Raw genomic sequence first — 27500 nt, 5'->3', positions numbered from 1 at the left:
GAAATACAAATACAAATACATACTTAATTGACCGCTCCCCATAGGGGCTTTTCAGGGCCAATGAAACATAACGAAACGACGGAACAGAAAAACAACAACTGTTAAGAATCCCAACTGTCCGTTGGCAAACCAGTGGCTATTTACAAGTGCGGCTGGGAAGTTGAACCAGGGACTTCCAGGATCAAATTCAATTCAATTCAGAGCGGGTCTTGAACCCGGGATCTCCGGATCTCAAGGCAAGCGCCCTAACTACTGGGCCACACTACCTCCTTAAAGGGAATAGGGAAGCTATTTGTTTACAAACATTGCTTTTGTTAATCAAATGTGCCAACCACAGGAACAAAAAAAAGCCTTTGTTTCGAAAGCCAATGACGCTCTGGTTGGCACATTAATGACAATAGTTGACGTCAGCAATATCTTCCCTATAAATCGGTCTCCCTGATCGGTGAAGACGCGGATGATAGGCAGTCGAGCATCGATGAACGGAAGCAGCGTCAGCAGCTTGCGGTAAACTGAACTAAACGATGAATAGGAAAATTTAGGCTCCTATTTTTTTCGCAAATATTAGCTGCTTTCTTGTGAATAATTCTACTTCGTAAGTACGGTGAATAGGAGTAAGTCCTTGACGATCTCAGGGTACCGAGCATTACAATTTATACATGTTCCACGTAAAAGCCAAGTAAAACCGGCAACATGTTGGCTTCGACTTGCCGCGTAACAATCAAAAAAGCGTTGCAAGTTTTGATTGTTTCTTGCGAGTCTTACCACCTCCACGCGCAACAGCTTTTCATGTTGATGAAGTCGTTTCTACTTTCTACTTTTGCAACATGAAAATTTGTTGCGTGTGCGAATGGTAACACGGCTTGCAACTCACACTGTTGCGTGAAAAGCTTAAGCCAAAATGATGCCCATTTTACTACATCGTTAGCATCACATTTTAGCATTTTATCATGATCTCATCAACCCTACACACTGTCACCAAAACAATGTTCTGAACTGAAGGCTTTCAAGTAGTCCTGTTAGCGTTTACTCGTTTGGTTCTTTGCTTAAACGTAAATGTAAATTGGGATACAATTTTTGGACCAATTTCGGACAGGGGGTGGTTTCTCGGGCCATTTTCGGGTGTCACAATTGCCTTTGTATTTCAAGAACGGGAAGGATTTAAGTCGTCAAACTTCACAGACGTGTTTCTTTTAGTTAGCTTGAAGACATGTTAAAAGATCGGCTTTCCAAAACTAGCGGTTGGCAATTTCACAAATGGCTTTTCGGGCCCGAAAGGTTTTCGGGACTTTCGAGAAACGGGCCCCAGGGGGTCGTTTCTCAAAGATCCCGAAACTTTACGGGCCATTTTCGGGTGTCACAATTCCCTTTGTATCTCAAGAACGAAGAGGATTTAAGTCGTCAAACTTCACATTCATTTTTTTGTCACCTTACAACGTGTTAAAAGATCGGCTTTCAAAAACAAGCGATTGGTAGTTTCACAAATGGCTTTTCGGGCCCGAAAAGTTTTCGGGACTTTCAAGAACGGGACCCAGTCGTTCTATACTGTCTATGGGCTCACGCAGCCCACATTGCTTCCTTAATGCTTGCACTCCGTTGCGAAGATAAACTCAACGGAAACACGAGTTTCAGCCAAACGCTAGACTGCGAGCAATCAAAACCTATCGTCGCTTCATTCGACATGTAACACTTCTCCCCACATGTTGCGCGGCGAAACCGAAAACAACAAGAAATGAAAACACCCAAATGCTGCAGATCGCACGTTATTTCAGATGAACATTGGTCTCGTTTTTCAAGCCTTTTTATTGTTGAGATTTTTGTTAATCTCGTCTGCGGCCAAATCGCGGTACACCTCCGCATGAAGGGAGGAAGGGTTCACCTCTAACGCCCAGTTGAACATTTCGATTGCTTTCTGATGTTCTTCCATTTCCAGCATCAAGAATCCAAGCATGGCGATGTTTGCCTCGTCTCCTATTGTTGCAAATCGGTTGCATTTATCACGAACAAATTCCTCCAACCAACCGGCAAAGATCCAGGCACCATTATGGCCAGTGTGACGGTTTCCCCGAAGCTCTCGTCCCCCGTCAATATGACACAGTGCGGCCACATACAACAAGTTTCCAAATGAAAGAACGTCGACGGATCCGAGATGCTCAACTTCCCATGAGAAATAGTCACCTCCTGTATGGCTGTTATGGTTGGCATAAGTGTTACAAACATTGCGGTACCTCTTATTTGACTGTGCCTTTATGACTGCATGAACAACTCGCAAAGCTTTGTCGTACTCTTTGAGGGACCTCAAGAGATTGCAGTAGTCCACAAACATCCAGATCTGATGGATGTCAATTGGATCGGAAGGTTTCAGTAGAGTCTCAAACAAGTTCTTGGATTTCTGGCAAAAACCCCTGTGAGCTTCCTGGTCATTTTCCAGCCACGCCAAGCAGCCACGATTATGGTATATTGATGCAATCACCGCCAGCTGCAGCTTCAGGTCAATTCCACCGAGATCAGATTCAATTTCAACAAAACTTTCAAAAGCAGCCAGGCAGTCAGTGGCAGATGGCAGTTTTTCGATGTCGTCACAAGCAGTGACAATCGCGAGTGCTTCGTACGTTGAATCTCCCTGCGAGAGTAATCCATTGACGACTTGACCACGAAGACAAGTCTGGAATCTACTCAGTTCACTTTTGCTCACTGGACCGGGAAAACGAGACAAACAGCAGCCAACGATCTCGCTAATCAGCGGCTCTACAGGCATATGGGAAGCATTGTAAAACTTTGTAAGATCTACGAGATTTTGAACTGGGTTAGCTAGCACTTCTCTGATTGCTTCCTTCGTCTTTGACATCTGCACAAGGCCTAACCCACTGAACAAGTTGTTCTGAGGTACGAAGTAATTTGGTAACGCGCATTCCTCGCAGCTGTTAAGAAGGAACTGCAAAAGTCGTTGGATGCCTTCAAATGTTTTCATCTCTTTCCATTCCGACAAACTGATGCTCTCACATATCCAGAATAGGGCGGTTTTCAAAAAGTACGTTTGTAAGGCCACACCATGCCTTTTAAACTTGTAGATGTGCAGCAGCTTCAGAAAGATGTAGCATCTTCGAGGGATTGATGACAAGGTCAAAGCTAACGTCACTTCCGCTTCTGAGAAAGATAACCGCCATTCCAAGCTGGGCCGCTCGCTTCGCCGATGTGAAACAGGTACAACATGACAACCCTTTTTCATAATGTCCCGTATCAGCCGTGGACTGGGCCACCCTGATGGCCTGTGTCGATGTATCCATCCCGAGGCAACCTCTGGCCACTCTTGACAGTGGAGTGAGTGAACGTAGTCCACCCTGAGGTCATTACCGCCAGAGCACACCACACTGCTCATAAAAGCTGGCCCATGCAACGCGTGATCTGTCCGAAGATTGTACCCTGGACGATCAATAACTTCGAAAACTGATGTTGCCCACTCTTGTAGCTTTAGTGTCTTTGACATGGTCGCGACAAACTTGGAATTGTATATGAAACCATTCTTATCCAGCCCGCCACCTTCTATTCTAAATTCCTGTTGCCGTCCGGTTCTTGAACTCGCACAAAACGCTGGATTGAAGCGAAGCCGACAGTAGCCGGGATGAGTGTCTTTCACTTCCAAAACAGCGAAGGTTTTTCTCCGAAGTTCCTCGTTTACCGGCCAATTTCCCCAAACAATCATTATATCCTTATCGGCAGAAATCATTGATGATTCGCACCTGTGCAGTGGTTTTCTCACAACGGAAAGATCTGGAAGATACAATCCCTCTTCGCTACTTCCACTGAACAATAGATGCGTCGTATTCATACCAGTAAGAGGCAAGTATTCCAAGTGCTGCTGTCTGCTCTCTCTTGCTGTTTTGTGAATCAACTTTACGTCACGCATGGGCACGATCAAATCAAGGATTGGTTCCATGTATTCCTCCGGCAAATCCATCGTCGAACACCCGATATAAAGCAGGGTAAAGTTGAACAACAAACGATCTCTGACTTTTCGTTCTCTCAAAATATCGAAAAACAGTTCACACAAGCTTTCAATGAATATGCTCAGTTCACGAACTTGAAGGAAGTAGAAAGCGGGTGAGCCCACTCGGAGTGCCAGCGGTTTTCCAAAGGGTCACGCTCTCTCATTGTATGCCTATGCCAACCGGTGTTGCGGAAAGAGGATTGTCCTAAAAGCAGGAATCCGGAATCCGGAATCCGGAATCCGGAATCCGGAATCCGGAATCACAGGTCATTGTTTTACCAATACAGAGAGTAAAAACTATAAAACATTCATAAAAGCTAACCTTAGGCCTAAAAAAGTTTGTTTAGGACTAATTAGGGCTATGGTTAGCTTTATGAATGTTTTATAGTTTTTACTCTCTGTATTGGTAAAACAATGACCTGTGATTCCGGATTCCGGATTCCGGCTTTTAGGACAACCCCGGAAAGATAATCTTTATTCAGAAACATCTATTGTGTTTTCGTGGACTGGCCCACAGGTAACATTACCAACTTTAAGATTTACTACGGCGAGGCCGACGAAGATGTCACTTAAAAATGTAACCAAGAGAAAATGAGGGGACAGAGAAGGAGGCTCCCAGTCCAGCCCTTGGGATATGTCATGTCCACGAAAGTTATTTTTAGACGAGCGGAAGACTTCCGAGACGTCCGCATGCAGGCCAACCTCGGTCCGATGTTTGAAAGAAAATATATATTCATCAGCCTTCCACGTGCGCCATCATTTTCTCTTTTCACTAAGAACCTGAGAGCGAGGCAAGACTGCATACGGACGTCTCAGAAGACAGACTTCCGCTAGAACAAAGACTTCCACTCGTCTAAAAATAACTTTCGTGGACATAACATATCCCGGTCAACGCCTTGAGCCTCCCTCTCTGTCCCCTCATTTTCTCTTGATGTAACTTTGCACAATCTTAAGTCTGTCGCGGTTATTTCATCTCGTTCACTTCGTACAATGTGGGCGAATAATCCTAAATTAAAATTGTTTATGAGCGGATTCAGAGTAAACATATGGGATGAAAGATTCGCATTTGGGTATCAGGTCGTTTCGCTAACGTCCAGGGGCCGGTTGCTCGAAGCCTGGTTAGCGCTAACCGTTGGTTAAGAAGCATCAGAACCTATCATATATCATTATTTACCCTCGGATTTTTAGAGTAGCTTGGTGTATTTTTATGCAAATTCTTCCTTTTGTTTTAGTATGCAAATATTGTTGCTGATCAAATGAGCGAAAACACTCTATAGGCCATATTCGTATTCTCAGTATTGTACTAGAACATGGAGGCCAATGCAGGGGAATCTTTTTAAATGCAAAAACCTTTTAATATACCGGTATTCCTCCGCATTAGCCTCCATTGCAAGCTAGTTCCAGTGCAATACTGAGAATACGAATAATTAACAATTATTCCATAAGCGCGCGTTGGATATGAGATGGTAAATAGCCAACGAGGCGCGTAGCGCCGAGTTGGCTATAACCAGTCTCATATCCAACAAGCGCGAATGGAATAATTGTTTTATTAAATTCCTTCAACTCCAAAAATCTGGAAGTACGAAATACGAGCGGAAAAAGCGAGCAAATCCGAGCGAAATCGAAAAAAATCTTGATGAGAACTGATGCGATGTTGTGTAATACCTTGTTCTCAGACAGACGCAGGCTCATCACAAAAACATTTCTTGCCTTTTCGCGTACTTATAAACGTCGGAATTGATCCAAACTTTCTACAAAAAAAGGTTTTTTTCTTCCTTTTTGGCTGTATTCAAAGAGTAATTTCGCATTCCGGCGAAAACATTTTTAGTTTAGCAACGCTTAACGCAATCATTTACCATATAAGGTCAAACCAAGGTATATGAGCTGATAACCGAGATTGAGTGAACCAATCAGAGCACGCGAAATGCATTATCCGAGGTTGAGAATTTAATAAAATCTGTTAACAAAATTTATGGGAAGTCAGCGATTTCGATCCGGTTGAAGGTCAATCCAAGGCCTAGGCAAACGGCTTGTCTAAATGGAAGGATTACGTTTTTGCAAACGTTAGCCGTGTAGCACTTATATTTGAACAGACTTAACTGATTAGAGTGCAATGTGAAGTGCTAAGTTTCTACCCCATATAAACCGTGACTATTTCACGTTGTTGTTTTGCCGACGACGTCAAATAATTGGACAAAAATGAAAAACGCACGTGCAGGACGTGCAAAGCTATTGTTGTTGCCTACTAAATATGCCAATTTGTACCGTTCTCGTTACCGTCGCCGTTGTCTTTGCTGAGGGACTGTTCGTTATTTATGTCTGGGGGGGGGGGGGGCGGTGTTTAGAGTGGGGAAGGGGGGAAGGTTAAATTTTCAAAACCAATGAAAATGGGAGGCTGTTTTTTTTAATACAGTAGAATTGAGGTGGGTAAACTTTTAGAATCCGTTGTTTCAACCTAAGGCCAAAGTTTGTGACTGAGGCCTTGATAATTATCGCTATCATGCGAAAACCGAATCCATGCAATGATTGTTTTATTATTCATATTCCTGAACTGCACTTGTTAAGACAAGAGGACTGATTCATCCATTTCTTTGGATGAGTGGCAAATCTTATTGCCAATTAGGCTTTTGTACATTATGCTGGCATTTTTTCGAGCATTTTAGTGAGGCAAAAGCATTAAGCATTATTCGAGCATTTTAGTGGCATTTTGCCCCACAAATAATTTTTTTCAAAGAAAATGAAAGTTTTACGTCAAAACCGACAAGAACAATCCACAAAAGATTACATTGAAACATCACTTACGTTGCAATACAACAACAAAGACTAACTTTCCGTCACTTAAATATCAAATATCATATATTGTCAGTAACCAGAAACTATACTGCTAACAAAGAGCAAGATTAATCGTCTGGGTTATAAATAAAAAATTAAAGGAAAGGAACTTTATTTATGTCAGGCTAGTCGTTCTAGCGCTGGAGCACGAATACGCCATTTCGGAATTGCGCAGGAAACTGGGGCGAGTTTCAAATTTGAACCAATTGATAAATCGACACCATCATATGACAACATTGAGGTTGGCCATCTGTCCAAGTTTGATTCTCTTTGGTCGAACAGAGACAAAGTTACGGACCTTAAAACTTAGTTAAAAATCCATACAAACGTCTCGAATTCTGAGGCTGTGTACTCCAAAACCATATTACCGGTAACTCTTAATTTTTTTTCGATTTCTGTAATTATTCATAAAGATAGGCAAACGAAGTGATTTTTCACCTCACTTATTTTTAAATACTAGGTCCATGACAGGATTTTCCAGTTATCTCAAATCTGATGAGTTCTTTAAAGAGTTTTTATGGTTTTGGGGGACGCAGCCTCAAAATTAGAGACGTTTGTAACTTGGTCTCTGTTCGACCTCAAAGCATCAAACTTGGAGATATGGCCAATCTCAACGTTATCTTTCATGTGATGATGCCCATTTATCGATTAGTTCAGATTTGGAATTCGCCCCAGTTCCCTGCGCCGGAATGGCCTAATGTTGTTTTTTGAGGAGAGGGGAAACCCGTTAAAAAACCACTCAGTGCAGAGTAGAGAACCAACACACTCAACCCTCATATGATGCCGAGTCTGGGAATTGAACCCGGGCCACATTGGCGGGAGGCAAGTGCTCTCACCACTGCACCCCTAATACCAGGTAAGTATTTTCGCTAAAAACGGGCAGTCCAATCTCGTACTCGTTCTAGAATCTAAAGCTCTCTATGGTAGAACTAGCCAATTCTATCCTTGCTGTTAACGTTTCCCAATTCCAGAGTATCTATTGCGAAATTTTTTTTTTAAGGAGGCTCAAACCATTTTCAACGGTTCCAAGTGACGCTCTTATCAGAAGGTTTGGCATCACAACGTTGTATCATGTATTGGCAATATTGTGGCACCAAATGAAACATTAATTATTGCTAAACAAGATCATTATTGCAGTCATTATTGAGACGTAATATGTCACCGTGGCAATGGACAAGCCCTGTAAAAGCACCCCTTATATCTCAAAAACGAACTCCGTGACCCCCATTTTTTTATTTCTGAAAAGTAATCAGAAGGGCACGATTAAACTTTCTGCAAAGTTTTGAAAAATACTGTGTTGAGGATTTTTGTGATTTTTTTAAGGTGGCTCTGAATCCACTGGACAGAATGTAATTAAACTTTGCTCAAGGTTTTATCGTGGCCTTCTAATCACTTTTCAGCAATAAAAAAAGGGGGCTCAGAGAGTTCGTTTTTGAGATATAACCAACTAAATCCAAAATATAGGGTGTTTTTGCTGGGCTTTTCCATTGCCAAGGTAACTTATAACATCACGATAATGGTTTAGAAATAATCGGTGTTTCATATGGTACCATAACATTGCTGTTTCATGATACATATGTGGACAATATGCTTTCAGGAATTCCACTGATATGTTAAAACACTATCATTGGAAAAGAATTTTGAACATGAAAATACAGTCAGAGAAAAAAGCATTACTATTTAACATAAGAAAAGATCATAGATTAAGGGACTAAGATTGTTTTAAACTACTAGTAGTCATTGTATTATGGAATGACAGTTGGTTTCTTCAATTTGCAACTGCAAGGGGTTAATTTTTTCAATGGCCACTGAGCACAATTACAATAATGATGATGACCAACAAGCACAGAGACTTATTTTGTTTGAATTGACCACACTGGGTCAGTTGGCACAATGGCCAGCAATTACCACAACTCAAATCATTTAATTTGCAACTGCAACTACTCAAACATAGAACAACAGTCACCAAACAGCACCCCACAGACACATGCGTCCTGACAAAATACACAGCATTCAAGTGAATTCAAACGGTACACAAATTTTTCTTAAGTTTTGATAAATAAATTGTATTGAAAAAAAAGCTAAAGAACATTGCTTTGAAACGGCCAAAGAAAAAAAAGATGAACAATGGCAACTCTAAATCTCCCACATGGGAAATTTGAAGCAGATTCCACTAGATTATTTACACAACAAAGATGGAGAAGTGACAAAAAACCAAACCTCAAACCAAGAGGTACACCTTATATTTGCACACACATAATTCAAGTTGGCACCAAAAATGTACACAAACGAAATACTCCTGATTTTCTCCCTTTGGTATCACAGGACATCCACAATCTTCGTTGAACACAATTTATTAAATAAAAATGATGGTAAAAACTGACAAAACCCCAATGCATTTATAAATACTTAGGAGACTCACTTACTACTGTTGCATGCTCTATCATGTCAGGGAATAGGTATTTTCTGGATCTGAACCACAATTTTCCAATACTAGATAGAATCAGACCATCTAGGCAGCAATCTTGATATATACCACACAAGTGAATAATACTTTTTGCACCCTCTGATCGGTTAACTTGGAGGTGAAATAGCAAGTACTATTCATTTCCAATAAAAACAAAAATTATGGTGTGCGAAGTTGCAACATGCGAGATTTTGCCCATGTGTTTAAAATGACGTTACTATTTGAGCTGATGGCCATTTACTTGTGTGGTAGATACTAAATTATTATTCACCTCAGTGGCAGTGAAAGTGGTGGAAATTCACCTTGCCGGCCACTTCGTGGCTCAGTAAATATCCACCACTATTCACCGCCACTTTGGTGAATAATAATAATTTGTTTATCATTCCATATGTACGTGTTGGACATAAGACAATCAGTAATCCTATAGGTGCATACTGGTAGTTCCCAGTTGGTTATTATCGCCTCATGTCCAACAAATTACAGTTGATCTCACATTTACTTTCCTGCACCCCTTTGCGAAGTTCAACGCCTGTTTGACCAATATTCTTTCAGAGCAAATTAATATGTAAAGGCTCGCAGACCAAGTCAGTTTTACCATTGACCAGTCTTTCTGCTGCTGCATCCATACAAGAAAAAAAACATAATGCCTTGATGTCACATGACAACCATGTATTGAGAATTTTTATTTCAATTCCCCACTATGGCTTGAACATCAAATAAAACTCTGCATAGTTTTTTGGTTTGCTACTTAGGCTTGAATGCAGACCAATGTGACTGAACATGTTTGGGACAACCAAGTACCTATCCAAATGCCTTTTGTCAGCAAAGTCATCCATTGCAATATCCACTGGGTACTTATTACTGCACTGAATTGATTCTAAATATTTGGCAAGTTCAAGTGCATGTGATTTCTGATAAAGTACCCCTGGGATGCAACACCCAGGAGCCTTGACAACAGAATACATGAAGGGCAGGAAGAACTTCCTTAATTCTATCAAATGAGTTCTTCCGACTGAACGAGCTATTAAAACAACATATGCTGACCAAACTATGAAACTGCAAACCAAAGGCAGTAATTTTCGTGTTATCCTAGTTCTGCGTTTCAGATCCACCCACACGGCAAAAGATCCCCCAACAAAACCAAGCACAACCAGTTCCGGCAATTCTGGCCAACCAAATCCCTGCCACTTTTCAGGATAGTAAAGTTTCAAGAACGCCCAATCTTTACGCTGTTTCAAGAACTTCCACGGCATTTTATGTTTCAAAACAAAACGAAGATGGTTGAGGAAGTCTTCCGATGGTACCGCATCGTCCTCGATCATTAAAACGAAGGTAGCATTGTGCTTCACAGCTGTACGTAAACCCAAAATATAATCATCTTTCTGTTTCTGGTGTGAATCCACGGCGTTTGAGACAACAGGCACCGAGCAGTTGACCATTGTTACAAAGTTTGAAAGAAAGAGAGCATCTTTGTTCCGTTCAGGGTTTGGATCACAGTTTAGAATAGTAATCACACTTTTCCCTCCATCGTGCCTCACCTGAGGAAGCAAGCGAGCCGCCACTTGCAACAAATAATGTGTATTAGGTGTACGAAATGAGGTCATAAGAATAATCGAGAATTCGATTTGCTCCCTTCGATCGAAGACGCCAAATGGTGCCGCAGTCCTCTCAAAACCTTGTAAAATTTCCTTTGCCTGTTTAGTTCGAGCCTCGTTCTCCGCTTCGATGAGTTTGTTGGGATCCTTTGGCTTGATGAAATAAGTCGAGAAACCAAGCTTATGGCAAGCGAAAGGAAGAGCAAGCGTGAACGTTACGATGTATACTAACACAACAAGCAATCCACGGTTCTGGCAGAAGAACCTGTCCCCAGCATAAAAATATCCACATTTTCTCCGCATATGGTTATCTAAAAGTGGTTATTCCACATACAAAAGTCTCCATATCGAATACCTTGTTAAAGGATATTAACGCCTGACGAAATCAATGCGAATTTCAAAAATTCGCGTTAATTTATGTAAACGTGATTCCCGCGCTGTAAAGCCTGGTTCCGGCAGGTACAAAACACAGGTGTCAGGTCACAGGTCACAGTTCTCTGTTTCAACAATACATAAACAAACTTAAACTTTCATTAATGCTAACGTTAGGCCTAAAAACTCTTGTTTAGGTATAATTAGGCCTAGGGTTAGCTTTGATGAATGTTAAGGTTTGTTTCTGTATTGGTAAAACAGAGACCTGTGTTTTATAACAGCTGCCAGCCTGGTTCTAGCGACGGGAAACGGAGAAGAATGCGTGACGCTGTAATATCATTGATGAACAAAGCACGTAAGGAATTCTATACTAATCAGTTATTGAGGAAAATAGTTGTGATCAACGGAAATTGTTTGAGGCTAGAAAGAGTTTACTTAATTGTAAACCCTGCAACGCTATACCACCTGATATTGATGAGAAACAATTCGCAGAGAATATAGGAAAATTCTCTGTACAGAAAGTTTTGGATATAAGGAATCGATTGGATAATATTCATTCTAGCTGTGAACATGAGACGTCGATACCGCATGTGGTTCCTACGGTTCAATATATACGTGAATTTGATAAACTTACAGAGAATGACGTGAAGTTGATAATGCAGCGGTCCTCACTAAGGTCATGTTTATTGGATCCCTATGCCATCTTGGCTGGTTAATCAATGTGATGTTCTGCTTCCTGTTCTCACTAAGCTAATTAACACCTCTTTACAATCTGGTGAATTCCCAAAAGCATGGAAGGAAGCCTTGGTATTACCACTTCTGAAGAAGCCTGGCCTGGATTGTCAATTCAAAAATTTTCGTCCTATCTGCAACTTACCATTTACGTCAAAGTTAACTGAGCATGCAGTCTTTGAACAGATTCAAAAGCATATGTGCACTAATAATCTGTATCCGCCTTATCAGTCATTATACAGACGATATTTCAGCACTGAAACATCTTTATTAAGAGTTAAAAATGATATCCTATTGAATGTGAATAAGCAATATCTTACTTTACTAATTTTGTTAGACCTGAGTTCTGCTCTCGAGACAGTTGACCATGACATCTTGTTGAAGCGACTCAGCTCTAAGTTTGCAGTATCTGGAGCAGTAATTGAATGGTTGCGTTCGTATCTTGACGAAAGATGCCAACGTATCTTAATCAACACAACACAATCTAGTAGCTTTTGTTAGAATACGTGCTCCAATATCATGACTTAACTAGCCAACGTAACCCGGCACAAATATAACCGCAACGCTTCTAGTAGTTTAATCATGTGTTATCTATAAGTTAGTAGAAAACCGCTCAGGAAATCACCGTAGTTTGTATAATGGTATTTTGCCAAATACGTGAACTTGATTGAAACTGTATATATAGGTCACCCGCCTTTATTTGAGCATATAAAAGAAAGCATTATATTCAATAAAAATCACTTGTCACTCCTACTTGTGTGCGATGCGTATGTCCTTACTGTGAACATGACGACATCAGTAAGCCTAACAGCTTTAAGTTGAACTTTGGAGTACCTCAAGGTTCGTTTCTCGGTCCGCTGCTCTTTACTGTTTATGCTAGTAAACTATTTGATGAAGTTAAACATCACCTACCAACGGTACATTGCTATGCGGAAGATACACAGCTCCATGTCTCGTTTAGTCCTAATGATGAGACTGGTCAAGACGAAGCTGTTGCGGCCGTGCAAAGATGCCGTTGATGATATCAGATTGTGGATGACTACTGATAAACTTCTTCTTAACGATGACAAGACTGAGTTTGTTGTGATTGGCACCAAACAACAGCTCGCCAAAGTTCAACTTAACAACATTACTATTGGTCAGTTTGAAATACCACCTACGTCATCTGTTAGGAACTTGGGAGTGTGGTTTGATTCCACATTGTCAATGAACTCACTTATCAACAAGACTTGTTCATCAGCATTCTACTACTTGTATAATATTAGGAAAATTAGAAAGTACTTGTCTAGAGAATCTACTGAAAAGCTGATTCATGCTTTTGTTAGTAGTCGTATAGACTATTGCAATAGCCTTCTTTTTGGCCTACCAGCCTATCAAATACATAAAATCCAAAGGGTCCAAAACGCTGCAGCCAGATTAATATATAACGAATCTAAATACTGTAGAATAACACCATTATTGTATAATTTGCACTGGCTGCCAGTTACATTCCGCATAGAATTTTAATTTTTACTTTTCGTATATAAGGCTATTAAGGGTTTTGCCCCAGGGTATATTTAACAGCTTATTAATATTAAGAATGAGAGTAGATATAGGTTACGTTCCAATTCGAATGGAATCTTACTTAAGTAATTTTAAAACGTATAAGACATTAGGAGATAGATCTTTTATGGTAGCTGCTCCAAATTTATGGAATAATTTGCCTCTTGAAGTTAGGAGAGCGCTAAACATTGATAATTTTAAGAAATTAATTACCCGTGACCCCGCGATACCGATGCGACGCTCAAACCAACTGAGCTATGAAGCCACTGACAATTTCTCAGGCTTCTCTACGCAATTGCTACAATTGCGACCATAACTGCGAGGATCATAGCTTTACTTGATTTCATATCCGCAGTGAGGAGATACTAAGCCAAATACTAAGGAGTAGCCCTGGTGTGTGCTGTTAACGTAAACTTTTGATTTCGGAACAAGCTATTATCATAGAAAATTCGCGACACAGTGGTGCCTTTTTCGCTGTTATCCTCGCAGCAAAAAATGGAAATGGGGTCTCATCGTCGAGATTTCAAACTGGCACGACAGCTATTACAGTCTAAAATCGCAACGATGAGTCCCGATTTTCATTTTTTGCTACGAGGATAACAGCGAAAAAGGTACCACTATGTCGCAAATTTTCTATGATAAAAACTTGTTCCGAACATCAAAAGTCTACGTTAACAGCACCGCGCACCGGTGGCTCAGTTGGTTGAGCATCGGGCTGTCATACGGGAGGTCGTGAGTTCGACTCCGGCCGGACCAACACTCAGGGTCTTAAAATAACTGACGAGAATGTGCTGCCTTTGTAATTACATCTGCAAATGGTTAGACTTTCAAGTCTTCTCGGATAAGGACTGTAAACCGGAGACCCCGTCTCATAACCCATGTTGGAAATTAAATAGTATGGGACGTTAAAGAACCCACTCACTGTTCGATAAGAGTAGGGGACGTAGTCCCCGGTGTTGTGGTCTGACCTTATCTGGACGGGGGCATCTTTCACTTCTTAAAATAAAATTGTAAACTGTGTAATAAGCAGTCTGGCTAAAGTCCCCCGAAACACATTGTAAATTAGTCACTCACTTCACTTCACTCACACCAGGGCTACTCCTTAGTATTTGGTTTAGTATCTTCTCACTTTTTCCCCCAGCCGCGCTTAAGACATTTGATGAGGGCCAGTCTCGCGCTTCTCAAGTTGCCCCGTTCATGCCAAAAAAAGGAATTCTGGGTAATTGTGTCATTCCACGAAAAGAAAAGTCCTCCGATTTCCTTTTTATAGGTTTTTTTAAAGTGTCGGACCACCCTAATCTCGTAACCGGATCTCCCACGGTCATACGAACAGTGCGAGATCTGGGTACGAGATTAGGGCCACCCAGACGATTCAGCCCGGGAATTTCAACCAGACGCGGTTGGCCCTTCGCTGCTTCGAGATAAAAACGCGCGCTATGATTATCCTATTTCGTGAACCGTATCCTAAACGTTTTGGTCCGCTGGATTAAAATGATCTGGGAAAATTAGGGGACCGTAGCTGCTTACGGTTTGATCATAAAACCCGATCAAACCTTTATTTTTGAGCAAACGCCCTCAGTTGCTTCAGAAAGCCAATATTTTAATGTACAAGAAAAATCCCTTAACTCACTTGACGCAGGAGCTCATAACTGGGAACGAACAACAGGTTCTTTTTACTTCGAGCGATCGTTCTCTAAGACCCGGTAAACTTCTGTGTCGGTTGCGCGGCGTGTAGACGTCTTAAGTCAGCGAGCCGAAGAGCCGAGGGAAGAACGGGGAGAGGGCGAGGTGTCCATTCTCCCCTCGGCTCGCTTGCATGAATAAAGAGGGCGGCTCAATTGACTTTGAAGGGACTCAAGCAGTCCAAGCTGCGTGCTTTTCTGGTCAATCGTGGTTTGTCATGCAAGCGAGAGAAACGGCCGAAACTAGACTACTTCGACGATACGGCAGCTATTTTCAATTGCATTGTTCCAATAACTATTATGGGATGCCCAGAGGGGAATACATTTTGATTTTGCCCCCTGAGCATCCCATAATATCTTTTAAAACAATAAAAAACAAAATGGCCACCGTATCGTCGAAGTTGTCTATTGTAGGAAAAACTGCTAGCAGTCGAAAGACCTGTGTACAGTTGTTTTAAGCCTTCAGTTTACTTACCCATAAAAATGTTTTCACATTCTCAGCTGAGCCTCTATGCTTCGTTTTTCGCACTGAGATCGCGCGGAGGGAATAACTATGCAACAAAGCTGCGACGATCTCAGTTACAAGATTGTTCACAACCTTGTTGAATTTATTCTCATCATACAATTACTTTTTTAACCTGTGTATATTAATTTATTTTACTCAAGTAAAAAGAAAAATAAAACCCTGCCATCAGCTAAAAATAACTTCCATAAGTATAACTGCAATTTAGGTAGCAAACACTGCCAATGCAATACGCAAGAGTAACTACTCATTCTGTCGAACGCATTGATTGCCACTGTAGACAAATGAGCCCACTCACAACCATCAAGAGAGCCAAAAACTTCATAACTCCATAACTCCAAGAAAATTTGAAGAGAATCTGAGCAACGTCAATGAAAACATCATTTCAAAATAAGACTTCACAATGTACGAGTCTTTCAACTTGCCCCTGTTACACAATATGAATGAAGTATCCTAAATCTGTATTAGTATTAACAATGACAGCAACGAGAATGGACAATTCGCTGTTGTGTGCACACGTTATCGTCAATTGAAAACTTTAAACTTGTCTATTGGCTCAGTTGGGGAAAGAAATGTATTAAAATGCGTCCGCACGTGCAGTACGATTATTTTCACTCATTAAGCCAATACAGTAGTGTAGCAGCCCTCTTAACCTTCTATTATAGGGAGCTTAAGCAACGACAACGGCGACGGCAACGAGAACGTCACAACTGAATTTGCATATTTAGTTGGCAACTGAAAAACAATAGCTTTGCACGCCCTGCACGTGCGTTTTTCACTTTTGTTAATTTTTTTGCCGTCGTCAGCAAAACAACAACGTGAAACAACCAAATTTGAGGTTTTATGAAGAACGTCAGCACTTGAGGATGAATTTTCAGTTTCTCCCCTAAATTAAGTGCCGTTCCGACCAGTGTCATTTTGGAGGAACTACCACACCCTTGTCATATTAAAAAGGTTGAAATAGTCACGTAGAGATTAAAACTACGCAAATTTATATTTTGAGATGGAATAATCATGAAATACTTAGAATAGCTCAAACTTATGTTTTGAAGTGACGTTTTCTTCGCCGTTTAAACTCCCTGTTGCTTATAGCTCCAACAACAACAACGCTACGAAAACGCCACTGACAAAAAATGGGCTTAAGGTAATTCCCTTGAAAATGACGTACAATCCAGATTTTACAGGACATTAAAAAAAATGCAATAAAAAGATGGGGTCACCAAGCTTGTTTTCGCGCTGCATGCCCGTTATTCCAAGAGTTTTTTACCGAATTACGCGAGTAGCGTTCGAAACTAGATCAACCGGAAAAATTGTTATGTAGCAAAAGCTATTTAAGATTCCTGAAAACTTGAACCTACTTGTTTGTCCGGGTTATAATCTTAAGAAAAGTGATTTTAAATTGTTCAATCTTGCAAAGAAATGTAAGCAAATTGGACCGATACAGTCATCACCTTGCACTCAGTGTCGGATTCCAAATGCAGTTTCACGTTATTTCCATGTAAATACTACAACTTCTACTATCCAACGTTTTTTTTCTCCTTAAAATATGTTTTCCGTGTACCTATTACGAGTGAATAAAACCATTAAAAAAAGGGGGTCACAGTGCTCCTTTTTTTTTACAACACGATGATAAATGGATGGCAAAGGGGCAATTTCGGCTTCAAAATGATCATTTACTGTGAAAGGACTGGGGCGAATTCCCAAAAACCACACCTTCTTGACCGAGAAGCGTTATCATGATTGCACTTAAAAGCTTTTGAACAGCAAAAGTAACCTTTGTTGCCTCTCTTCAGATGCCTGGCGTGAAACCCGCCATCTCGGAACTCGCAATGTTATGCGCCGTATGAGATGCGCGGTGCAAAACAAGAGAATCACATTAATGAACAAAAACCAAGGTTTTACAAGCCCTGCTCGTGCGTTTTGCATTTTGGTACATTTCTTTGCTGTCCTCGTCCCGACAACGCCGTGAACTGACGAATTTTAAGGTTGTGTAGAGGACGTGAGAACCTGACGAAACATTTCTAATTTTCTTCCCAAACAACCACACCGTCCACGCCAGTTTTATTTCCACAATGTTGATAAACACTTTCCATTCCGAACGACTTGGAGTTATCACGAAACTATTACAATAACGGGAAATAACATTTTTAGACAACGTTCTCGTTGGAGTCGTGGTCGTCCTTGCGCTAAGGTTCCCATTGTATGGTGTTGTAAACAGCTTCTATCGTTTTCACGTCTAATGCCTTGTTCACACCAAACCTTGACCGTCATGTTTAGTTAGACACGGTTTCAAAGTGTTTTCTTTTTCAATCATGTATACTGATTGTCGACCACAAATTTAACACAGATCAAAGCATGTATTGAAACTCACCTGAATCTCATGTAAAGCCAGTCCTACATTTTTCTCTTTGAATAGTTTAATCAAACATGTTTTGTTGCTGTGAATGGGGTATGAGTCATTGTTTTAATTGTTTAGTCTTTTGTTTTTGGTTCTGGTAGCAAGCCCGACCAATCACTATGGGTAACGAGAGCTCCTACATCACCCAACCAATATGAGGGCAATATGATTATTACTGTTTTTTGCGAAATTCAAAGTACATTCCTCAAAGAAGGAGATCAAGCCTGGTTACACCGTGCCACCATACAAAAAATGACGTCTAACTTGAGGTCATTAAAAAAACCTCTCTAAAAATACGACGTGCCCATGGAAATTTTGAAGAATTGCGTTTGGCATAACACCCACTGTTCTCGAAAAAACATCAACGCTCGACGGTTTTTGACTCTACCAAAAAAACTAACATGTGAACCACACAGAGTGACCGACTTTACCGAGTTCGTGACAACCACGACAAATTACCTTGCATGTGTGATACTTTGATGGAACGTATTGACTCCGAAGATGACTTTCGTTTAGGATATCTGCTTGCTCGAAGCCTGCTTAGCACTAGCCGTTGGTTAAGAGGTATCAAAACCTATAGGTTTCCATGGCATTTAACCTTGGTTAGCGCTAACCCTTAGTTCAGAGGTATCAAAATCTAGAGGTTTCCACGGTATTTAAAGCTAGTTAGCGCTAAGCAGCGTTCAATTCCATCGAAACTTACAGCCTATAGGTTTTGATACCTTTAACCAACGGTTGGCGCTAGCCAGGCTTCGGGCACCCGGACCCAGAACGCTAGTCACAAAGTTCAAAGCTGATTAACGCTAATCCCAGATTAAAAAGTAACCGAGGAGTTTACTTCTCTACTCCCAAATGCTCTTCAATGCTGATATTCGGCAAAACTTTACATTAGAAGAAGCCAATCTTGAAAAACAAATATAAACAAAAGAAATTTTCACCAAAACGTTGGAAATATGAAACAAAAGTTTACCTAATCCTGGATTAAGTTAATCGGCTTTTGAACAACCGGGCCCAGAATTCAAACCATTTTTGACATTGTACGACCTCGGAGTGGGAAATATCAACAGTTTCCGATGTTCTGCGCGCTATTTTCACACCCAGTTCACTACGTTAAGGATTTGTTATTTGAAATTTCGAGATATTCTAGTCAAATGTAAAATATCGATAAATCATTGGGAGCGAGAATATTACGTGAGCTGCATCGCTCTTATGATAGATTCGTCCTTCTTCCTCAACGTTAGGACTAAGCAATGGTATATCATTAAAAATATTCGTCACTTCGTTCCAACGGATGCGACGGTGGAGCCTGCGCAGTCCCATCTCGATCGACAAACACAAACTCCCGGTCAAGAGACTCGGTCCGAGCTGGTCCAGTGACATCGTTCCCAGAGTCACTTGGTGGACGGGGTGTCTCTTCAAACAGCTTAGTGTCGTCGAGGGATTCACTCCCATTTGGACAATCTGTGGCATCTCTATTGTCCAGAACATTATTTTCTCCGTATTGTTCTTCTGGTTTATCAGTTTCATTATCTGTTCTTGGATCGATACCAGATAAACACGATTCATTTGAATTAACTGAGTTACCATTAGATCTCGTTTCCTCTGCAGAAGTGACAACTGAGTCTCCGCAAAATGACGAATTAGAACCACCCGACTGGATGTCATGTTGTCCTTGGACTAAACTCTCTTTTCCATGAACAACATTATCTCCACCTTCAACTAAAATATCACTACAAGTGTTTTCTAAGTCAACCTCAAGCTTTCCACCATTGCTTTCTGAATCCACAACGGCTTGTTCTGCGTTGCTTTGCGTGCCCGCAATTGTGCCTTCGCCATTTTCCAAATCACCCTCGCTCGAGGGCTCACTTGAGCCTGCAGTTTCTCCATTTTGTTTTCCGTCGATGTTACTAGCCATGAAACTACTTTCCTTTTCATCGCCCTCAGATTCAAAATGCCCAAAATTCGCCAGCATCGGAACTGGTAGAGTGTCGGATATCTCGCTCTCTTTTTGTTTATGAAGACTTGGGACTTGTAAGCGCGAGGCGATATTGTTATCGATCTCCATAAAGTCGCACTCTGTCTCCATCGTTGACCCTCGAAACGCCAAAGTTCCTTTCAGTAAGTCTCGCACCTGTTAAATATTGATATTTTTCAAAGAAAAACTCTAATGAAAACCGAAACGGAAAGAAACATTCTTTGAGGTTTTAAGTCGCCACAAAAAGATACAAGGGCTTTGTGATAAACTCTACGAAGTATCCTTTAGGCCCTCATCTTAATCACCAAGTTTGTCCAAAAACGCTGGTGATGTCCTTCAGTACACCAAATCGAACAAAATAATACCCTTGGCTCTAACCTTAAAGGGGCTAGGTCACGCAAGTTTAGGCAATTTCAGCACTGATCGAATGGTCATAGAATTAACTAAAATATCAAAATAACTGTTCAAAACTATAGAATAACTCTAACAAAACACAGGGAAGCCAAGAAGGGACATGGATGGACAAAACTGGAGAGGATTGAAGTGGATTGAATTTGGTTAAATTTAAAAAACGTCGGCCCACCTTTTTTCAAATTTATATCAATCTTTATCAAAATGTCATTTACAAAGCTGGAAAATCATTCTCAGTTGTTATGTGGCCGTGATTTTGCAAATGAAAGACTCTTGCTCTGCCAATTTGACGTTTAGAGCTCATAATTAACAAAATGAAACAAAATTACCTAAAATAGCGTGACCTAACCTTAAGTCTCATGGTTCATTTATTTCACAGTATTTACATAAAATTAACATAGAAAGTAAAGTATGGTCACAACACATGATTACAAGATAAAATAGTTAGAATGGGGGTTAAAAAATGTGTATAGTGGTCAAAGTAGCGATGGCTTTCTCGTTGACCACCACAAGTCTGATGTTAAAAATAAAGATTTTCAGCAAAATAAAGCCACAACGACGCACATGTAAAAAGGCAAATTATATAATAATAATAATAATAATAATAATAATAATAATATAATAATAATAATAATAATAATAATAATAATAACTTTTAAACCCTTCTCAAATTAAAAATCAAATGCAAATTCAGCAATACTATGAAAAATGAAAAAAATGACTTCTTCGTGGTCTGATGGTTTTCAACAAAGGAAATGTAAACAACTGTTTGTAGACTGAAAAAAGGAGAATTTCTATGTACATCCACTAGTAATAATTATAATAATAATAATAATAATAATAATAATAATAATAATAATAATAATAATAATAATAATAATAATAATTATAGAACTTTATTTTCACACGATAATGTTACGGTGGGCAAACATGAGGGGTCATGTTGCAGCGACAAAAAAACTTGTGTAGTACCTGAGGTGACATGTAGCAGGGACAAAATCACAACATGTGCACACACATGAAAATGTTGCGGGTACGTGTCCCAGGGATATGTGGCAGCGACATGTCCCCTCGTGCGAAACGATACTTTTATAATTGTGCAACACCAATTTGGGGGTGATTTTGCCCCCGCGACGTGTTCCCTGAAGTTCAACAAGTTGAAACGCAGGAAAATGTCGCTTCAACAGGTCCCTGCAACATGACCCCTCGTGTCTGCCCACCTGCAGAATGGCACACAAGCTGAATGGCTTGTGGGGTCGTGCACAAATGAAATCAAATCAAATCAATACATGTCAAATCATACTGGTTTTTGAGGAGAGGGGAAAACCGGAGTGGTACTCGCAAAAAAAACCTCTCGTAGCAGAGTAGAGAACCAACAAACTCAACCCACATATGACGCGGGATCTGGGAATCGAACCCGGGTCACATTGGTGGGAGGCGAGTGCTCTCACCACTGCAACATTCCTGCTGCCAGCAACTCCCGCAAACATAAGGAACGAAACAGAGCCATAAAAGCTCTGAAACCAAAAAGCCTTTCTCCACTTGGTGGAAGGTGCTCAAGAGGTGCGAATCTTATAATAAAATTTGCAAGAAATATAATAATTTATCGATATCTGTAGCCTCCGCAACAAACGCTATGCATTTGCGAGTTCGTGCCTCCCACAGAACTAGATAAGTGCTGTAATTATGAGTGCCACAGCAACCACGCATTTGTATAATACCGCCAGCATTCCAATAGCCCTTATGCGTGATGACGTCTGACAAGCTGATTTCACCACCAAGCCTCGAATTCGAAACCCCAACTTGCAAATTTTAGCTTGAGTTGAATCCCAAAGGAACAAACTTGAAAAGAAAACCCACGTGTGTCCAGATGATGTGAATAATTTTGTGCAAACGAGGCTTTGAGCATATGATGTCATCATGCACAAGGCCTGTTTATTGGTCATCTGTTGAAATACTCCGAGAAGTGAGGCAAACGAAACAGCTGTAGCAATAAAACGATGCGTTACTCCTGAAGTCACGAAATTGTTTCAGTACAAATTTCATGTGTTGATGTTTTTACTTTAATAATAATTTTACCTGTTTCAAGCCAGCTAAGCACAAGTAAACAATATCACGGACAGAATCCTCTTCCTTTGTGAGTTCGTCTTGAAGAAGATCTACAAAGCGAAACAATCAGGATTCATAATTTGCTCTACTCCGCAATTCCTGCTGTTGCTAACAAAATTGGCCACGAATTTCATCAAAGCGATAACTGACCTCGTTCTAATATGAACATCTTTTCTTAAAAAGACGTTGTCTTAATTGAGCGTCGAAATTGCTGAGCGCGCGTTCGATTGACCGTATTCCGGAATAGGAATACATAGAAAAGAAGTTAGAAATCCTTCGTTTTTACCTGAGTATAACTTCGGGATCGATACGGTTTTGCAATGCCAAATGAGCTAAAATACCGTGCTGCACGATTATTTTCTTCTTCTCACCAATGACATTATTGCTTTGTGGCGTTGTCGTTTCTTAAACTCCCCATTAGGGGGCTTAATGAAGCAAGGACGACAACGACGGCACTTGAATTGAATTGAATTTTACGTTTACACGAGCCCGGGCTGGGTGAGGGTTGGGTCGATCTCGGCTGACCCGGGTCAGTTCCTTTTCGCTCGGTTGAAAGGGCTGGAACTTGTCGGTGAGGAAAATGGCGGACGAACCATGCAATCATCAGAATCATCAACTTGTGTTGACGTTATCAGCCATTTTACCAATGTTATTTGCTTGTGCGCAGCTGCATGGGTTTTAAATACTCATCATCATGCTACAGGCTGCGCATGGGCAAGAACGCTGAACCGCAAAAAAGAGTGACGTTCAAACGATCCCGAGTCAGATGGGTCAGTGTTTACATGAAGAAAGAAATTGAAGAAATTTTAACCCTTCTAGCCGGGTCAACCCGAGTCTCGAGAAGGGTTACTCGGCAAGGGGTGCTGACCTGGTTTAACTACTGTTTTCATGTAAAGCCTTACATTGCAAAAGGGTTACCCGCTGCGGTGATTCGACCCGGGGTAAAAAGCAACCCGGGGTCGTGTAAAGAAGCCCCTTAGGGGATTTGAGAAAGCAGAGAAAGTCAAAGTGTTGTTTGTGTCAACTAACATGGCGGACATGACGTAACGTGCAAGCCACCAAATACTCACCGATGTAAGAATCCATTTTTCTGCCGCAGTAAAGATAGAGTCCCTGCATTTTATCCAGCTCGGATTTCAACGACGACACTTGTTTCTGAAGTCGCTCGTGATCCTGAAAGAGTCCAAGACAATTAGCGACAAACGTTCACTTGAAAAATCCATCCCTGTCCTGTTAAGACTCTCGTTCTAGATCTAAAACTGCCATTTCTTATTTAACTCACTTGATCGGGACAGAAGATGAAGTATGAAGAAGTGGGGTGATGGTAGGGGTGGAGGTAGTAGTGGTAGAAATTCAGTTGGAAGAGCACCGGACTTTCCTGAGGGGGGATGGGTTCACGCCAGACCCGAGGGTATTTAAACAACCGCGACTGAGAAGCTAACTTTGTGTTGACACCAATATAATCGGCGGCACCTTTCAGCACCCCGCGAACGAGCGTTTTTCATTTTGGAACAGTTCTCTGTCTAACTAAAACGAGAAAAGACCAAATCAATCGGTTGTATTCTTGGTTTGCGCTCACGTGAAATGGCGGCCATGTTGGATGGCAATACAATACAATTTATTTTTGCATAATTTACATAATAATAAAGTTTAGTTCCCAGCGGAGAGACAGGTTATTGTTCTTGCCATCCAATATGGCCGCCGTGACGTCCCATGGAAACTAGCGATGTGGAGGAGGCCTGCATCTGACGACAAAATTATCAATTTTTTCTCTAAACCTCCACACCATTCACAATTTACATCTTAAACAACCTTGGATGAGCTAGTTCGAGGAGAAAATGACATCAAAGTCTCACTAGTTTAAGAATGCAATGCGTGTGTAGACCGCAAAATTAATATGCAGCACGCGAGTTTTTTGGGCTTTCAGACTATTAAATTCACGTTTTGCTTACAAAATAAAGCGCATGGCCTTGTTCCAGGATACCTATCTGATCAGTTTCTTAAACGTTCATCTAACAACGCGCAAAACTAGAAACTCACAGCTGTTAAATATTCCGTTATTTAAAACTGCAACTGGCCAAAGAACTTTTTACTATCGTATGGTATCTCTCTGGAACGCTCAGCCTCAAAATATTAATATATGGAAAGAACCCAAGTGAGGCCATCGCTACTGTGTGCATGTGATGGATGAAGAACCTTCGCTGATCTACAGCATCAGGAACTTCCTATGCAAACTCCCACGACCTGCTCCCGTCTGACCTTGTAGCTCAGTCGTTAGAGCAACGGTGATCTAATCCGGTGGTCGTGGGTTCGATTCCCACCCGGGTCAGAGATTTTTCTCTGTCCTTGGGTGTTGCATAAGAAGTTCCTGATGCTGTGGATCAGCGAAGGTTCTTCATCCATCACATGCACACAGTAGCGATGGCCTCACTTGAGTTCTTTCCCTATATACATACACACGCTACTTAGGACAACACGGACTTTCAAAATATTAAGTTAAGTCAATCGTTGGTTGATTTTAAGACTTTGATGAGGAAAAGACTCTTAATGGATAGCTAACTGAATTCATCTAGTACGGAATAGTTTGATCATTCTAATTCTTTAGCTTCTATTAGATAAAAAAATATTGGAATTTCTTAATGCGTTTTAAATTTTACTTAGAGAGAATTAATTTTATTGTGTTTTATTGTTGTTTGTTACATATTTCACTAAAAAGCCCTTTGGGGACGTGAAATAAGTGTATGTATGTATGTATGTATGTATGTATGTATGCATGCATACACACGGTGAAATTTTCAGCTTGTGAGCCTTTGACGTCACTTTTCCCTGGGTCCAACCCTCTGAGGTCCAATCGGTCAGTTTTGAACGCAAGTAATGGCGGACCATAAAATTCAAGACTTACACTCAAAGACTTAAAAAAAAAATAGTAAACGGCCTTTGGATAAAAATCAAAACTCAAAATTTTGCCAGTCAGGTGTTAAACAAACACACTTTCAAAATCTGAAGGAAAAAAGGAAGTGATTTTTTTTTTATCACTGGGGCACTTTACGGTTCCTAACTCCCCGCTTGCCATACGCAAGACTCCCAGGCAGACCTGACGATCAAACACGAAACATCCACTCCGTCTACCACAAAACAAAATGTCTTTATCTACCTGCGCTAGTTCATCATAGTCAATTCTTGACCGATTTCTGGGTCGCGTCATCAGTTTGCCTTTGATCGATTTTACACCCTTCCCTGGACTGGTCTGGGAACCAGAGTCTGCGCGGTCTCTCATCTCGGGAACTGGGACTGAGACTGGCCTAGCTGGCCGAGGGCGCCTTGGAAGAAGTTCCTCGGCTGAAAAACAAACACAACGTCTCAAAGACTGTCACCGAAATCCAAAGCTAACAAAAAGTTATCGAGAGTAAACCACTCCAAACCTCGCTGCGCAAATTACTACACCACCGCGGTTGTACCTTTTTCACGCCAGTTAAACAGGTGCAACTAGACATGGTTTAACCGAAGCGAAAATTACACTGATGCAATTTTAAATCCTCGGACGTTTTGCTCGACGCATGCACATACTGCACGTGCAACATCATTAAATATCTTCGTGCCGTCAATAATGAAATTAACTGTTATTTTAACAAATTCTGGAGTTTTGGATACTGGACTGGAAAATTTCGCTTCCCGCAACAAAATTTCCAGCTTGCGCGATTATACGATATTCTTGGTTTTCACCTGCCTTCAGAAAAAAACTAAAATTAAGAATTTTGAGTTTTTACTGTCATCGGGTAAAAGACATTTTAAAGATACATCTGCTGGTCGGTTTTCAGCTCGGAAGCATGCTTTGTTTTGAAAACAGAGCAGTTTGAATTTCAATGTTTTTTCACAATGCGTGACATCTGGATTGCTTCTGAGAACATGTCACATTTTAAAACACCGTCGTAGAAACTTGTAAATCATCTGTTTACAGGTTCTGATTGGAGTCAACGCCGTTAACAACAGTTTTAAATGTGAACAACTATTCTGCGATCGCACTTGAGCATTTGGTTGGGTCACCAAATGCGGACTTTGGACTTCGGACTTCGGACTTCGGACTACGGACTTCGGACTACGGACTTCGGACTTCGGACTTCGGACTACGGACTTCGGACTTCGGACTACGGAATTGAACTGGAGATTGACCAAGATAAAATTGTGACATAAAAAATCACTGAAATACTGTGAATTTTAAAGGCCATTGGCTAAAATTCCTTCGAACAAAGTGTAGGTTACTCGTAGCCACATGTTATGTATTATTTTAAAGGTGTTTAACGTTGACTGCGGTTATTTCATCATTTCACCCTTCCCTGGACAATTTAAGCAATTATGGCTAATTATTGACACCTAAAAAATTCACGTAGCTTCAACGGGAATCTGATCCATGAACTCTGCGATGCCGGCGCAATACTCTCCCAACTCAGCCATGAAGCCACACAGTTGGGAGCACTGCTCAATTTTATGGGCTCATGTGTTCCCGTGAAGGACTTGGTGAATATAAACACTTTAGGGCGCGTTCGATTGACCCTATTCCGGAATAAGATTACGTGGAGTGATGATTAAAACGGTATTTTTAGCGCGTTTCGAAGCAGCAAGGATAATAAAAATATGTTTAAAATAGCATTTTAGCAGATGTTTGACAATTTTAATGTGAATCTCCGTAAAAACGAAGGATTTCTAACTTAAATTCCATGTATTCTTATTCCGGAATACGGTCAATCGAACGCACCCTTAATGACTGGTCCAGAGGAAAACAGTTAATTTTGTTTCCCTCGAATCTCAATGTTTCCCTCGGGACCAGTCATTAAGTGATTTGCTATGTAGCACAAAAAGAAAAACGAGCAATGGCA

General features: G+C 40.8%; 3 protein-coding genes across 5 annotated transcripts in view; all 3 read right to left on the bottom strand.

The window, feature by feature from the left end:
* Positions 1-527: 527 nt before the first annotated feature.
* On the bottom strand, positions 528-4228 carry LOC138045662 (uncharacterized). Of its 2 annotated transcripts, XM_068892246.1 has the most exons (2): positions 3680-4226; positions 528-3591 (listed from the first exon to the last, which is right to left on the bottom strand). In XM_068892246.1, the coding sequence occupies exon 2, from the start codon at positions 3485-3487 to the stop codon at positions 1793-1795; it is 1695 nt and encodes a 564-aa protein (XP_068748347.1). In that variant the 5' UTR covers positions 3488-3591; positions 3680-4226; the 3' UTR covers positions 528-1792. The 2 variants fall into 2 exon arrangements, with proteins under 2 accessions (XP_068748347.1, XP_068748341.1); XM_068892240.1 differs by having other exon boundaries at positions 529-4228.
* A 4499-nt stretch (positions 4229-8727) lies between these two features.
* Positions 8728-11332, bottom strand: LOC138045676 (post-GPI attachment to proteins factor 4-like). The gene has a single exon (XM_068892259.1). The coding sequence runs from the start codon at positions 11183-11185 to the stop codon at positions 9986-9988; it is 1200 nt and encodes a 399-aa protein (XP_068748360.1). The 5' UTR covers positions 11186-11332; the 3' UTR covers positions 8728-9985.
* A 6447-nt stretch (positions 11333-17779) lies between these two features.
* LOC138045814 (TBC1 domain family member 5-like) overlaps positions 17780-27500 on the bottom strand; it is a 25263-nt gene continuing 15542 nt past the window's right edge. For both annotated transcript variants that reach the window (XM_068892445.1, XM_068892449.1), the window contains 4 exons: positions 25781-25965; positions 23697-23799; positions 22597-22676; positions 17780-20262 (listed from right to left, as the gene is read on the bottom strand). In XM_068892445.1, coding sequence (XP_068748546.1) covers positions 19393-20262; positions 22597-22676; positions 23697-23799; positions 25781-25965 — 1238 coding nt within the window. In that variant the 3' untranslated portion in view covers positions 17780-19392. The remainder of the gene's footprint in view (positions 20263-22596; positions 22677-23696; positions 23800-25780; positions 25966-27500) is intronic.

This window comes from Montipora capricornis, chromosome 1 (assembly GCF_036669925.1).
Source record: "Montipora capricornis isolate CH-2021 chromosome 1, ASM3666992v2, whole genome shotgun sequence".
NCBI lineage: Eukaryota > Metazoa > Cnidaria > Anthozoa > Scleractinia > Acroporidae > Montipora > Montipora capricornis.
Note: the sequence above shows the minus strand (reverse complement) of the source record. Positions and strands in the feature narration are given on the sequence as shown.